Source organism: Anolis carolinensis, chromosome 5 (genome assembly GCF_035594765.1).
Source record: "Anolis carolinensis isolate JA03-04 chromosome 5, rAnoCar3.1.pri, whole genome shotgun sequence".
Classification (NCBI taxonomy): Eukaryota; Metazoa; Chordata; class Lepidosauria; order Squamata; family Dactyloidae; genus Anolis; species Anolis carolinensis.
In genome coordinates this window covers 51,153,895-51,168,734 of record NC_085845.1, presented here as the reverse complement: position 1 = coordinate 51,168,734, position 14,840 = coordinate 51,153,895, and the positions used below count along the sequence as shown (strand labels likewise).

General features: G+C 38.4%; 1 protein-coding gene across 1 annotated transcript; it reads left to right on the top strand.

Annotated features, from left to right (window-relative positions):
• The first annotated feature begins 5,408 nt into the window (after positions 1-5,408).
• On the top strand, positions 5,409-14,033 carry fgg (fibrinogen gamma chain). The gene is made up of 9 exons (XM_003221737.3): positions 5,409-5,577; positions 5,702-5,746; positions 6,138-6,321; positions 6,423-6,516; positions 8,061-8,191; positions 9,360-9,493; positions 9,726-9,910; positions 11,661-11,938; positions 13,162-14,033. Exons 1-9 carry the CDS (start codon positions 5,515-5,517, stop codon positions 13,356-13,358), a joined length of 1,311 nt encoding a protein of 436 aa, XP_003221785.2. The 5' UTR covers positions 5,409-5,514; the 3' UTR covers positions 13,359-14,033.
• The last annotated feature ends 807 nt before the right edge of the window (positions 14,034-14,840 follow it).

Sequence of the window (14,840 nt, the reverse complement as noted above, 5' to 3'; positions counted from 1 at the left end):
GATGCAGGCCAAAATCCCATTGGCTTTCTTAGCAGCCGCATCACATTGCTGGCTCATGTTTAACTTGTTGTTCACAAGGACTCCAAGATCTTTTTCACATGTACTACTGTCTAGCCAGGCGTTCCCCATTCTGTATCTTTGCATTCCATTATTTCTGCCAAAATGAAGTATCTTGCATTTATCCCTCTTGAACTTCATTTTGTTAGTTTCGGCCCATCTCTCTAGTCTGTCAAGATGGTTTTGAATTCTGCTCCTGTCTTCTGGAGTGTTGGCTATCCCTCCCAACACTCAGTTTTGAAAATACCTGTTGAGATTTGAAAATATTAATGCTATAAAGCTTGTCATGGAGAAAAAAATTACATGTGATACAATAGCCATGTTTAAATATCTAAAAGGCTGCAATGGAGAGAAGATGGATTGAGCTTGTTTCCTACTTCTCCAGAGGATAGGATTCTATCCAATGGATTCAAATAATAAGAAAGGACATTTCAGCTAAACATTAAGAGAATTTCCTAACAGAAGATACCATTGCTTCTCTTGCTGTCTGATGTGGGAACCAGGCTTCCTCCCCCCAATGTTCCAGGGAGTGGTACGTTATTTATGTCCAATAATGGGTTCATTTTTTCCTAGAAACTTTCACAGACGCAGCCAATAACTTGCAGGCTGACACCAATTCATAGATCACTATTTGCGTAAAACTGAAAGAAACTACTTTAGCAAAATAGAGCTCCCAGAATCCCTTACTGCTGACCACACAAGGTGGCACACAGGAGAATTATAGGTCAAAACTGCAAGAAAGCTATGATGACCGGTGGCTTCCATGTCAGTTAGGCAGTGTCTGTTCTGAGTTTTATTCTAAACTTTTAGAGCATTCCAAGGAACTGTATGCTATCCCCTCCTTTAGAATTCAGACTAAAATTTAGAGTATATTTTTGCCATACCAAATGAAAACCACCAGTTCCATGGCTAGGGATCAAATGTTTATTCATCCCTATTGGACTACAGACAGCTAAATCGTAATCTGACCAGAGAAAAGCCAGCATCCCATGTTCTTATGAGTTTTAGAATTTTACTTCATTTCCAACTTTGAAGTGATGTTCAAATATAAACAAAACTGACATACAGATTTTGTGTAAATGTTCTGTAAGTGTCCTATCTATTACCCAAGTTTCCGTAAATGCACTATAAACTCAGAGATAATTCCCAGATCTTTCTGTTTTGTCAAATGTGAACGTTCAGCTAGAACATTTAGGACAACTTTTCAATGTTTCACTGAAGACAAAAGCTAACAAAGATTGAGTCAAGTCTATGTTTACATAACAAATGCAATGAGATGTTTTTGCATTAAGGGGTCAATTCCTTTTAAAAAAGAAATTCTAAATAAACACTAATTTCACCTTTCTTATCATTTTGGGAAAGGACTGCAATAATCCAGGTTTAAGAAATGTTCCTTCAATCTCCCTTTGTATTAATCATTGGTTTCTTAAGAAATCTGTCAGCACATCACAGGAAGGCCCAAATTGCTCAATGGAACACAGTTGTTAGCTCCAAAAATGAATTGTGTCAGTCTCTAAATCATTTTGTCCTCTAAAAATGAATTGCCCATTCTTTTTTAAAAAAATTAAGGATTTCTATCTGAAGGATTTTCTCAAAGGTCACAGGATCAAAAGCAAAAGGAATGTGAACAACAAAGTAAAGCAGAAGGTATCGTAGCACCTAAGGTAAAGGTAAAGGTTTCCCCTGACGTTAAGTCCAGTCGTGTCCGACTCTGGGGGTTGTGCTCATCTCCATTTCTAAGCCGAAGAGCTGGCGTTGTCCGTAGACACCTCCAAGGTCATGTGGCCGGCATGACTGCATGGAGCACTGTTACCTTCCCACCAGAATGGTACCTATTGATCTACTCACATTGGCATGTTTTCGAACTGCTAGGTTGGCAGAAGCTGGAGCTAACAGCGGACGCTCACTCCGCTCCCCAGATTTGAACCTGCGACCTTTCGGTCTGCAAGTTCAGCAGATCAGCACTTTAACACACTGCGCCACCACACCTATAGTCCTTCTATTTTTTGCAGTAAGAATTCATTGTTTTTTCATTCTGTGAAATAGATAAAACAATAAAGCTTTACTACAAAATAAATTAATTAATTGTGTCACGGAGTGTTATTTGTTATTATATTTTTAAATGCATTTTAAGTTGTTGAATTTTTTTTGTATTTCCTTTGCTTGGTTATGCTTGTAAGCTGCCCTGAGTCCCTTCGGAGAAATGCTGTTGGGGTATAAAAATTGTTGTTGTTGTTGTTGTTGTTGTTGTTGTTGTTGTGCAGAAAATCCTATACAGAGCTTCTCAGAAGTCACACCCACTGCTTTCAATGTGTCAAAGGGTGCATCTACACTGTAGAACGAATGCTGTTTTACCTTACTTTAACTGTCATGGTTCAATGTTATGGAATCCTTAGAGCTACAGTTTTACAAGGTCTTTAGCCTTCTCTGCTAAAAAATGCTGGTACCTTTCCACACTATAACCTCTATGATTCCATAACATTGAGCTATGACAGTTAAATGGTTCTACATTGTACAGCTGTAGTCTTAAAGAGCAGCACAGAGCTGTTTAGTCCCAGGATCCCATTAAACCAAGGATATGGAATATTCGGCACTCCAAATGCTTTTGTCTACATCTCCCATCAGCCACAACTAGCATAACATATGGTGGGAGATTCTAGGACTTGTAATCAAAAACATCTGGAGATCTAAATTTTTCTGACATTCACAATTCAATAATTATAGCTCGTGAGAAAGGATAAGAACAGACAATTTAACCAAAATATTAAGTTCTATCAATACGTTAAAACTGTTTTGTGCAAAACATTTTAAATATGCACATTCAAGGTATTGACTAAGATGAAGAACTTAAGTTATAAGATATGAATGACTCCTAAACTCTAATTAGTGCCATGATGGTCACAGTGAAGCAAAGAGATGCTGGCATTGGCGACCTCATCGGACGGACTTAAAGCCTCCCATGGCATCATACTCCGGTTCCTTTCCACTTGCCCCACAGAGCTCACTGGATACCATCCCACTATCTAGAGCTACTTCCAGTGAGGCTCCGTGGCAAAAATGGAGAGGAACCGGAGTATGCCGCCATACTCCATGTTGCTTAGGGATCAACGGGGTAAGCCGAGCGGTTGACTCTTCCCCCATGGGATGGGGCTTGGGGTAAGTCCAGCAGTGTGGGGCTTGGGGCGGCAATTCTGGTGGCCAATGTGATAATGTTGTAAGTATCACATTCTGACATCATGGGTTCTCTAATATATTACTGCACATAATTAACTTTAAACCATTAGTCCTTATGATCACCTGCTTATCAGCATGGAATCCTGTTGACAATCTTAAATAGAACAAATCAATTTATTCAGTTGCTGAAGGGTGAATCGATACATAGGTAAATCTCAATATTTCCATGGCTTTATTGTGGTCAGGAATCACAATATAATTTAAGTCATCCTCTACAACAGAGGTTCTCAACCCGTGGGTCTCCAGATGTTTTGGCCTTCAACTCCCAGAAATCCTAATAGCTGGTAAACTGGCTGGGATTTCTAAGAGTTGTAGGCCAAAACACCTGCGGACCCACAGGTTGAGAATCACTGCTCTACAAGTAATTTCTTCCTATGTGGAAGGCACTTCCTGCAATTTACAGTAATAATAGAAGTCCTTAAATTCAGATTTTTTTCAAAGACGGAGCTATGTTAGTCTCTTGCAGCACAGGAAGGAATTTAGGGAATGAATTTAAAATGTAACATCTTTAAAACTAACTGGTTATTTTATCATAAACATTTCTGAATAGGAATCTACTACTTCAGATGCAGTGCAAAGTGACATTGAAGCCCCAAGCTATAAAGCATATGTAAACAGTAAACTCTGTACTGCATCTGAAGTAGAGTGGTCATATCCAGAGAAGTTCATGCTAAAATATAAACCAATTACAGTGGGTTCAAGATTTTAGCAGGGGTTAGGGGTGTAGCACCCCCATAAAAGTAGAGGAAACCATTTAAACCTGAGAATGACTATATAATCAACTTCTGGCAGAAGTTGGCCATAGTGTCATGCTAGGACCTAGATATTCCTAGAGAACATATAATTCAAGTCAATGGATAGTCAAATCATAAACTTACTCCCACAAATATGGAGGGGCTACTATAGTCATCCTTACCACAGGTATGCCACCTTCTATCTATCCTGACTGGCAGCCACAACAAGAAACAGCCTGTCTTCAGGGTGATTTCCTGATATAGTTCATTCTTTTTAGTTCTGAAAACTTCTTCAGGAGGATATGAACTAGTTAAGGAAACTAAGTTAGAATCATGCTACGGTCCAACGACATGAAGTTAGCCTTATGGTTGTCATCAGTCATTGTCATGTGACTGATACTATTAACAATAACCAGCAAGGTAGCCAGATCTGGACTGTTGCATAAAGGAGATAAACACTCCAGGGCCACATGCTTGCTATTCACAGTGGGAGGATAAATAACAGCCCTGCTTAGGTTTCAAAAAACACTTTGCATGCTTCTATTGCCATATACTGACAAATTTATGCTCCCACATGATTGTTAAGGGCACTAACAACCTCATCATATAGGCTAATTTATTTCCAGTGCAGATCCATGGCAAAAGAGGAGAGGAAGTGGCGTACAACGAGGACGCAGCAACACGGGAGGTTTCCCATGTTGCATTTGCAACAATGGGAGGAAGGCGGGCACTTCCCCTCGTGGGTTAGGGCCAAAAGTAAGATGGGTGGTGTGTGGCATGGGGTGAAGGGTTTTCCATGCCCCCACCACCACCACCAGGACCTCACGGATTCACCACGATGTGTAGCGAATCCTGACGTTAATGTGATAAGGTGATCAGTCTCAACTCCATGAATCTCATAAACTTGTAGACTTCTCAAAATCTTAAAGATGGACAGGAAAACATTTCCAAGTTGCAAGACTGAAAAATGGTCCTTGAGTAACAATAGCAAATTTCTCAAATAATATGAGCCATTTCACAGAACAATGGATCACTTTCTTGTTGTGTGAAATTGGGAGATGGCTGTCACCCAGGTGTTCCTCTTCAGATCCTCTTTCAATTCATGTCCTCAGAAAGATATAAGTCAGGTTTCTTAACAATGATTACTGGAAGAGATTGCCCCATAGACAAGCTTGTTCTTCTACAGCATCCCCCCACTTTTCAAAGTAGGAATTGTGGGGGTGGCCAGCAGATGACAAATACGTACATTGGTGTTCAACATAGAAAGATCAAAAGCCAACAAACCCTGGAAATGCTCCCATAAAGCTCAGGAAGAGGCTGACCTTCCTCTACACCATCCCACCTATTTACAATTCTGTGTCCACCCACTGTGTACCACCTGATTTCTTAAGCTGCCGCTGTGCAATTCAAGAGGCAAGACCAGACCTTGGAAGCCCACAGCAGGGCATTGATTAAGCACTGACTTCAGCGTTCGGAGCTCACAGATACAATGAGACCAAAGTTCAACACCTGGTTGGCTCTTCTGTCTTCTCTCTTTTTCACTTGTACTGCAGTAAGTGTAATCTTACATGATAATGATCTGGGGGGGGGGGGGTGGTTATTTTTTAAATAGTTAAAGTATTCAGGAAAGTAGCAAAATCACTTAAACTGCCATTTTCTTTTTCTTTTCAACTTAGTATGTTGCCAGCCAGGATAACTGCTGCATCCTAGATGAACGATTTGTAAGTCAATATTTGTGTTATTTAATTCCACACTATTTATTAATTAATATATTTCTTACAGGGGCATCACTGTTAAGATTATCAAACTGACATTGAAAAATATAATTAGCTTTTAAGTTACTTACCTATGGGTAGTGATATTTCAAATGGGTTTTTTGGGGTCACCGGTTAGATCTCCCATATTGCATATTGAATGCCCCCATGTTTGTATATTTAGTAGGAAAGGAAAGGAAAGGAAAGGAAAGGAAAGGAAAGGAAAGGAAAGGAAAGGAAAGGAAAGGAAAGGAAAGGAAAGGAAAGGAAAGGAAAGGAAAGGAAAGGAAAGGAAAGGAAAAATTGCAGATTATTAAATGTCTTACTTAATATAATTAAGTCTTCTCTTTTGCTATAGGGTAGCTTTTGCCCCACAACATGTGGCATAGCAGCCTTCTTAAGCACATATCAACCTGAGGTAGACCGAGATCTCCAGATCCTTGAACGCACTTTACAGCATGTCTCCAACGATTCATCGTTAACAGAACATTTGATGCAGCAGATAAAACAAGTTCACACCCCAAACCCCTCCACTCAGCCAAGTGAGAACATAGATGCCACTACGGCATAGCTTTACTTTATTTCCCAGTTCAGTCAGCATTGTATCACTAATGTTCTGTGAAACGTTGCACCTGTCTTACAGATGTGATTCCAGGTTACACTCAAAAGTCTAGAGAAATCATTGATGAAATCATCAGATATGAAAATGTTATTGTGGGCCATGAAAATACAATACAGTATGTACCTATTATTACATCTAATTTTCTTAACACATAGAAGATGCTTGCATTGTTTGACGTATCTGCGTAATCACCATCTATAATTAATTTATTACCTACCAAAGAGATTGCAATCCTGTCCAATTCTCCTTGGAAGTAAGCCTCACTGAACACATTGGGGTTATTTTTATGTAAATGCGGTTGGACTCAGTATATACTAGATGCGTCCAAAAAAGGCATAGCTTGTGTAATCTGCTGGATAAATCAGATAGGATTTGTACAAATGCAAAAGCTAATTACAGTAGAATCTCACTTATCCAACATTCGCTTATCCAACATTCTGGATTATCCAACACATTTTTGTAGTCAATGTTTTCAATACATCATGATATTTTGGTGCTAAATTCGTAAATACAGTAATTACTACATAGCATTACTGAGTATTGAATTACTTTTTCTGTCAAATTTGTTGTATAACATGATGTTTTGGTGCTTAATTTGTAAAATCATAACCTAATTTGATGTTTAATAGGCTTTTCCTTAATCCCTCCTTATTATCCAACAGATTCGCTTATCCAACATTCTGCCAGACCGTTTATGTTGGATAAGTGAGACTCTACTGTATTTATTTTCCATCATGTATGATTGTTCTACTCAAAGAATTCAGGATAAATGTTTGCTTTCTTGCTTGTCCCATCTTTTCTTCCGGAGGACTTAGGGTTCTTCCTCTCACAACAATTATCTTAGGTTAAGAAATAGTAACTGGACCAAGGTTACTATTTCTAGGCCTAAGAAAACATAAGGTTTCATAAGCAGAAAGCAACCTTTCTGCTTTTCTAGCTTTCTTCACCAGAAATTATTTTCTTATGTTTCTATTTCTGTATCATGCTTAGTGTTCATATTCATGCATCACATCTAAACGAATAGGAGTTGATTTGAAAACATTAGAGCCATCCATATGTGTTCTAAATGCATGTAGAACTGAGTAGGTAATTCAGTGGTAACCCCACCCCAAATTCTGTGTACTCAATGCATGGATAGTTCATTGTGCAGAGGAGAGGCCACTAGTGTCTGATATCAATGGGTTGGGGGTTCAATATCTAGTCTGACTTTTAAATGGGCTAAATGGGGTGTTCCTCAGAATAAATTTGGCAACTTCAAAATGTTATGTGACATCTAGTTGCCTGTTGACTTATGACCACCCCATTAATTTTTCATAGAGTTTTCATAGGCAATGAATTCTCAGTTCCTTCTTTTGAAATATAACCCACAGCACCTGGTATTGGTTGGTGGTATCCCATCCAAGTACTGAACAGGGCTGACCCTGATTGGCCTCCAAGATCAGGCAGGATCTAGTACTTTTAGAGTATTTAAGCAGCATTTTCAATAGCCATTTAAATGTTCATAATGGCCACACGGATATCAGAGCCACCAGCTGCAACCACGCATGGCACAATTCCATTTTTTCTTCCACACATTCAGTGTACATATGTATCAGAAGTCTGAGCAGCATTGTGAATTGTTCTAATATATCTATATGGCATCAATATTTTCATTTCCAGACAACTGACAGACATAATCATATCAAATAATAACAACATCCAACAGCTAAAGCAGAAGACTGCTCAGCTTGAGGCACAGTGTCAGCAGCCATGTAGAGACACTGTCCAGATACAGACTTTAAGTGGAAAAGGTAAGTCTGGCAAAGGAGTAGCTATACTTTAAATTTATGCTTATAATATCATTTATGTTTCACATTTTTTTTCCTCCAAATTGAGTTCAAAGCACCTAACAGAAACAGAACTACTGTAAATAATAATCACTGAAATAATTGAGCTGACATCTGAAGATTGAAAGATAAACTGCTGGGTTAGTTGGGAAAATTACTTTTTGGATTACAAAAAAGAATTTTCCTATTAGTGCTGGAGTTATAGTAGAGAACAGAAGCTTTTTCATGCACTGGAAATAGGAGAGCAAACAATTATAGGACTGTCAGCCTTTATAGAAAGTATTTCTGCTTCCACCATGTGAAGATTCTGACAAAACATTTTAGCAGAGTAATATCCTTATCAATGACAACCTTGCTGTCATTGTTGTCATCATCATCGTTCACAATAGTCTTCTATTCTTCTGCACATCTACTTCTCATGCTGAAGCAGCCATTAGTTTTTGAATGACAGCAGTTTGGAAAATTTACTTTTGGTGGCTACACTTTCCATAATTTCCTACTCAACAAGTTTATTTTACTCCAAAGAAGTAACTTTTCCATGCTTTGCTTGAAAACTTTCTTAAACATGCATCAACTAACAAAAATTGCAGTTCATTCCAATTGGCACATATAGTATTAAGGACATACTCATATGCTCAGGCAATATTAAATTAGTTCATAATAAATTGATATATAACCCATGCAGCCATATATTGAAAACATGTCCACATTCAAAGTCAAGAACAAGTGTTATTACTGCATAGAAGATAGTTTCAAGAACATAACATATGAGTCTAGCTGTGACAAAGCAATACATGGGACATGTGGATGATAATTTTGATATACTTCAGCCCTATAAATTTTGTAATAAATCAATAAAGCAGTGTATAGTTAGTGTGGTTTAGAGGACAGAATTTGGGCCTTAGGCCAAGGAGACTTGGGTTCAGATCTTACTCAGCCTAAGTATTTTCATACTGTAGGATTGTTGTGATAGTAAAGTGAAAGTGAGTACACAATTAGTATTGCCCCAAATGCCTTGGGCAAAAGACAAGATAAAACAAAATAAAAATTACTAAGATGGCATTGTGAAAATATTATTTAAAATGTGAATACAGTGAACTGAACACCCCCCGCCCCTATTGATTTATTATAGATTGCCAAGACATTGCAAACAAAGGTGGCAGACAAAGTGGTCTCTATTTCATCAAACCTCTAAAAGCCAAAGAAGAATTCCTGGTGTATTGTGAAATTGATACTCTAGGCAATGGATGGACAGTTTTCCAGAGGGTAGGTTGTCTGTAAACTATTTGTGTGAAATGAAGTCTTTGGGGATAAATCCAGTTATTAGTCCCAGCTAGATTAAATCCACCAAATCAATAAAAACATGGTAAATCATCACTTGTATTCCATTTATGCCACTGTAGTTGGAACTAACCCCTGGATTTGTCTTGAAATATAAAGCAAAATATCAATTTTATAAAATGAAGGTCATTCTAAATCTCCTTTTATTTATTACCAGAGACTTGATGGCAGCGAAGATTTTAATCGAAACTGGGTTCAATATAAAGAAGGATTTGGACACCTGTCACCCAATGACCAGACAGAATTCTGGTTGGGAAATGAAAAGATTCATTTAGTAACCACTCAATCTAATATTCCATATGTTTTGCGAATAGAGCTCGAAGACTGGAGTGGCCAAAAAAGGTATGCCATGAGTTGTATTTCTTCAGTGGTATGGCACACTGTTTTTGTCTGATATGCAAAGAATGGATCAGATTTTAGTTTAACTATATGGACACATTCTAGGCACTTTATTAAGCTCCTGTGGTGATGACCCAGGACACCATAGGGATTTTCCCTCACTTAATTCTAAACATGGTCCTCTGACATTGTTGGAACCGTGTTCCACAACAGCAAGGGCAGTGTGCTTTCTGGCTCTTGATTACATGATGGTATAGTTTTCAGACTTATTGAACTCTTATCGTTCAGAGTTCATGCCAGGGATGACCAAGCTGTGGCCCAGTTGAGCAGCTGAGCTCCAATGGAAGAATACAGAGCAAGATTGCTGGGATTGGATAGGCGCAAATATCTCTCAACATCCAGCAATCTCATCTCCAAGAGTATTGGTTTTTTTTTTCAACACTAAGAGCATGTGTGTGCAGCTGCAGCACCACGGAAGATACCATCAGATGTTTCTCAATGTTGAAATGATTATACACTCTTAGTTTATAAATGCCATTGTGAAAACCTAAGGTCTAGCCAAGAGGATTTTGGTTCCACCCCTGACACCCCCTTTCTTTTTCACCTCTGCTCATAGTTGCACATACAACTTTTACCTAACTAACATTAGGCCAGCTGATTATACAGCATTACATACCATTTTCCCCATCTGCCTATATCTGATATCTTATATTGTTAATGTTAAAGTCAACTGTTACTGGTTTCTATAGATTCTGTTGTTTCCTGGATCATATTAGAGTTTCCATTTTGGAATATATTTCTGAAAACAAATGGATTTTCCTTATTGTTCATGTCGTACTTGATATTTCCTATGCCAACTATTCATTATTTAGTTGGCATCTAACACAGTATAAATTACTATTGAGATTGTAAGGAATATGCATCAACCAAGAACCTGATTTTCAATCACCAGTGAAATATTCCAAACACATATCTATACAGCACTAAAGAAAAAGCACTGATATACCTCAGTATTCTTTTCTTTTGACAATATTTTGTTGGATCAAAAAAATAATTATGTTTAATAAAAATAACACATAGGAGTCCCTGATGGCGCAGCGGGTTAAACCTCTGAGCTGCTGAATTTGCTGACAGAAAGCTCAGCAGTTTGAATCTGGAGAGCAGGGTGAACTCCCGCTGTTATCCCCAGTTTCTGCCATCCTAGCAGTTCAAAAACACACAAATGTGAGTAGAACAATAGGTACCACTCCAGCGGGAAGGTAACACCATTCCATGCAGTCATGCCAGCCACATGACCTTGGAGGTGTCTACAGACAAGGCCGGCTCTTCGGCACAGAAATGGAGACGAGCACCAACCCTAGAGACAGACATGACTAGACTTAATGTCAGGGGGAAACCTTTACCTTTACCTTAAAATAACACCGATAATGATAGAATCAAATTTGGCATACCATGTATGTGCTCTTGCAATTCAATGGTAATTGCAGAGATAGAAAATGTCTCTTCTGCCTGTTGACATTGCAACTGTGGCATGGTGAAAATTACTGTTGTGTATTTGTCAACATGAAGAAATCAAGTACTTTGCTCCTGATGGAATAAACTACAATTTAAGAAAGTAAGGTAAATGCACTCAGTTAATCCTGAAGCGTTTGCATGGTGCAACACAACTATCATGTCTGCATCATGAAATAAAAGGCAGGAAAAATATACACCCCTAACATTAAGGATTTTTAATGTTTCTTTCTTTTACCAGCTATGCAGACTATGCCCACTTCAAAGTGGGAAGTGAACTAGACAAGTACCGTTTGACCTATGCCTTCTTTGTTGGAGGGGATGCCGGAGATGCCTTTGATGGTTTTGATTTTGGTGATGATCCAAGTGACAAGTTCTTTACCTCCCACAATGGCATGCAGTTCAGCACACATGACAATGACAATGACAGATATGATGACAACTGTGCTGAGCAGGATGGATCCGGTTGGTGGATGAACAAATGTCATGCAGCTCACCTCAATGGCAAATATTACAAAGGTAACAACATGAACTTCCTAGAATGTTGAAGCAGTTTAGGAGATGATCAGTTCCATGGGTCCAATACAGTGGGTCTTAAGTCTGTGATTCCCAAAGTGGGCGCTACCGCCTTCTGGTGGGCCCTGCAGTGATCCAGGGGGGCGGTGATGGCCATAGGTGCATTTGCCATATGCATTAATACATATATCTTTCTGTTTAATTGCTATTAAAAATTTTTTAAAAATACTTTCCAGGGGGCACTGAGTAATATTTTTTCTGGAAAGGGAGCGGTAGGCCAAATAAGTTTGGGAACCACTGGTCTAAGCAAACATTCAAGGAATGGTGCTACTTTTGGAAAGGCGTGGCCTCTTTAGAGATCGTAACCTTTGGAAAACCAGAATCTCCATAACCTTTTGGAGAAAAATGGCATTCACAACCATTTGAAAATCATAACCTTTTGTAAAAGTATGATCTTCCAGAGAAGAGCCGAAAACTCATTGAGTAAAATCTTCTCTTCAGTGGTATATATCCACATGTACTTATGCAAGGCAATTTGGTTTTCACTTGTTAGACTGATAACCTAGTTGTCTCTGATCTGTTACGAACAGAGATTATGCCAATGCACAACATATAGCAGTTCTTTGAAAGTATTATTTTCAGTGCCCAAAAACACCTACTCTCTCATAAAACATCTTGTTTCTATATCATGCTTTCAGTAGACTAAAATTAAGTAGAGTTCATATCTGGTTTACTCACAACCTTCATGTATTCAGCATACAGGTGCATAACTTGTCAATCCAGTTACAGATAGGATTTGAAGTAGTTTCTCTGTGCAGATAACACAGAGCATGTTTCTTATAATCAACAGCAACCTGAGTTTCCTCTTAGTAGTCCAAAGTCTCATGGCATCTCATGGGATCTGATGGAGACTGTGCTGTACTGGAATCTGAAGTCTAAAGCATCTCTATGTTCTAAAATGGAGTGATCATGTGGTCTGCATCCCCTCCTACAACCTCAAAAAACATAAAGAGAAAGCTGCATACAAAAACATACATATACATATTAAATTATGGAAATGTTTATTTGGTAATTACAATTCCGGCATCCTTTAGAAAGTATAGTCATGTAGTAAAAAGAAGTAGGTTTTCCAAGTTCTGCATGAAATAGTTGATATCGTTCTTCAAAATGTGTAGGAAATATCTCACACAATCTTCTTACATATGATGGTGTTGCTTGCATTTCAGGTGGCAGTTACACTGAGAAAGATGCAGGTCCAGGAGGACATGACAATGGTATTACTTGGGCAACCTGGCGTTCTCGGTGGTATTCCATGAAGAAAACAGTGATGAAAATCATTCCATTCAGTCGGCTTTCATCAGTATCAGGACAGCAAATTGGAGGAGTAAAAGAAGTTGGACTAGGAAATCGAGGAGACATTTAGAAAAATAAGAAGCGATAATGAAACTCACTGTAAATTTAGGCAAAGGCAACTCTATATCTTAACAATGTCTCAATATCACACAAGTCTCTTACGGAAACTGTTCTCAGCACTATGAGATCTGAACAACATGAGTTATTGTACTGGTCTCTGATGAAACTCTTCTCAGATTTTAACTTTCCCATTGAAAACAAATCACAATATCATTTTTTTAAAAAAACATAAAAGACAAATACATGATTGTTGTCTCATTTTAAAAAAGACCTAAATTGTATCACAAATATGTGAAACTTGCTGCCATATCATGTAGCAGTGGCCACTCACTTGAATGGATTTAAAGATGTATTAAGCCAGTGTTCCCCAGCTTTGTCTCTCCAGATATTTCTGTACTATATATCCCAGAATTCTGGGAATTACAATCCAATAACATCCGATAAATCTCTGAATTAGACAAATTCATGGGATTGGTTCCAGACATGGTGTAGGATCTTCACATGGTGTAGGATCCTCACATACTCAGATAATTTTAAAACTGATGGGACTGTAAAGGTGTAAAATATCCCCTTTGTTTTGTTTGCCAATGGGATATTATGTATTGCATAAACCCAAGTATGTATCACAAATGTACAATGTTGTATTGGAAAAATAGATGGCTCACAAGTTCAGGTTTATAACTAATTTTTAAGATTATGTCTGTCTGTGTAAAATATTAATATGGCATTTCCATCTGTATATCAAATTATTTCTGCAGTTGCAGGGTTAGGGATTCAGGACCCCCACAACAGTGACAAGCCACAAATATATCTCAAAAGTTGAGTATTTCAGTAATTATGAACAAATAAGAGGTGCCTATTTGCATCTTAGCTATCACACTCATATGAAAAAATCTACAAACATTAAAAAAGCTTATAAATCTACATGTGTACTATTAGTTTATGCATCAATATTATATGACTTTCAGGACCTCATCATAAAGCTCTGGTGAAGTGTCCCACTTTGCCAGGCTTCTGGGGAGGAAAGAAGGAATAGCGGCTTGAATCTGTTGCCTTGTGCACAGCTCCCTCTTGGCAATCCTTTCCCCATCATATGGGGAAAGCGTCGCAATTGCGGAAAGGCCCTTCATTGAAGCCAGCACAACACAAGAGGCCTCGCATGTTGCTGGGGAAGTGTCCGGTGACGCTTTCACTCCATTTGGGGACGTGCTCTACACCAGAATTCACACAATGTGATGTTCGGTGTTGGCTTCCACCACCCACATGGGGTGAAAGTGTCCTAGTACGCTCAAATCACCTCATCTGATGAAACTGTCAATCAACAATGTCACACACAGACAAAGCTGCATTACATATATTTACCTGTTGCTGAATGATCTTTTTAACATTAACCAACTAGACAACTGCATTTTAAGAATGCAAATTGACTTGTCAATAACCCAAACTACCCAAATCTGGTAAACCCATTATACTGAAAAAGAAGCAGTGATAA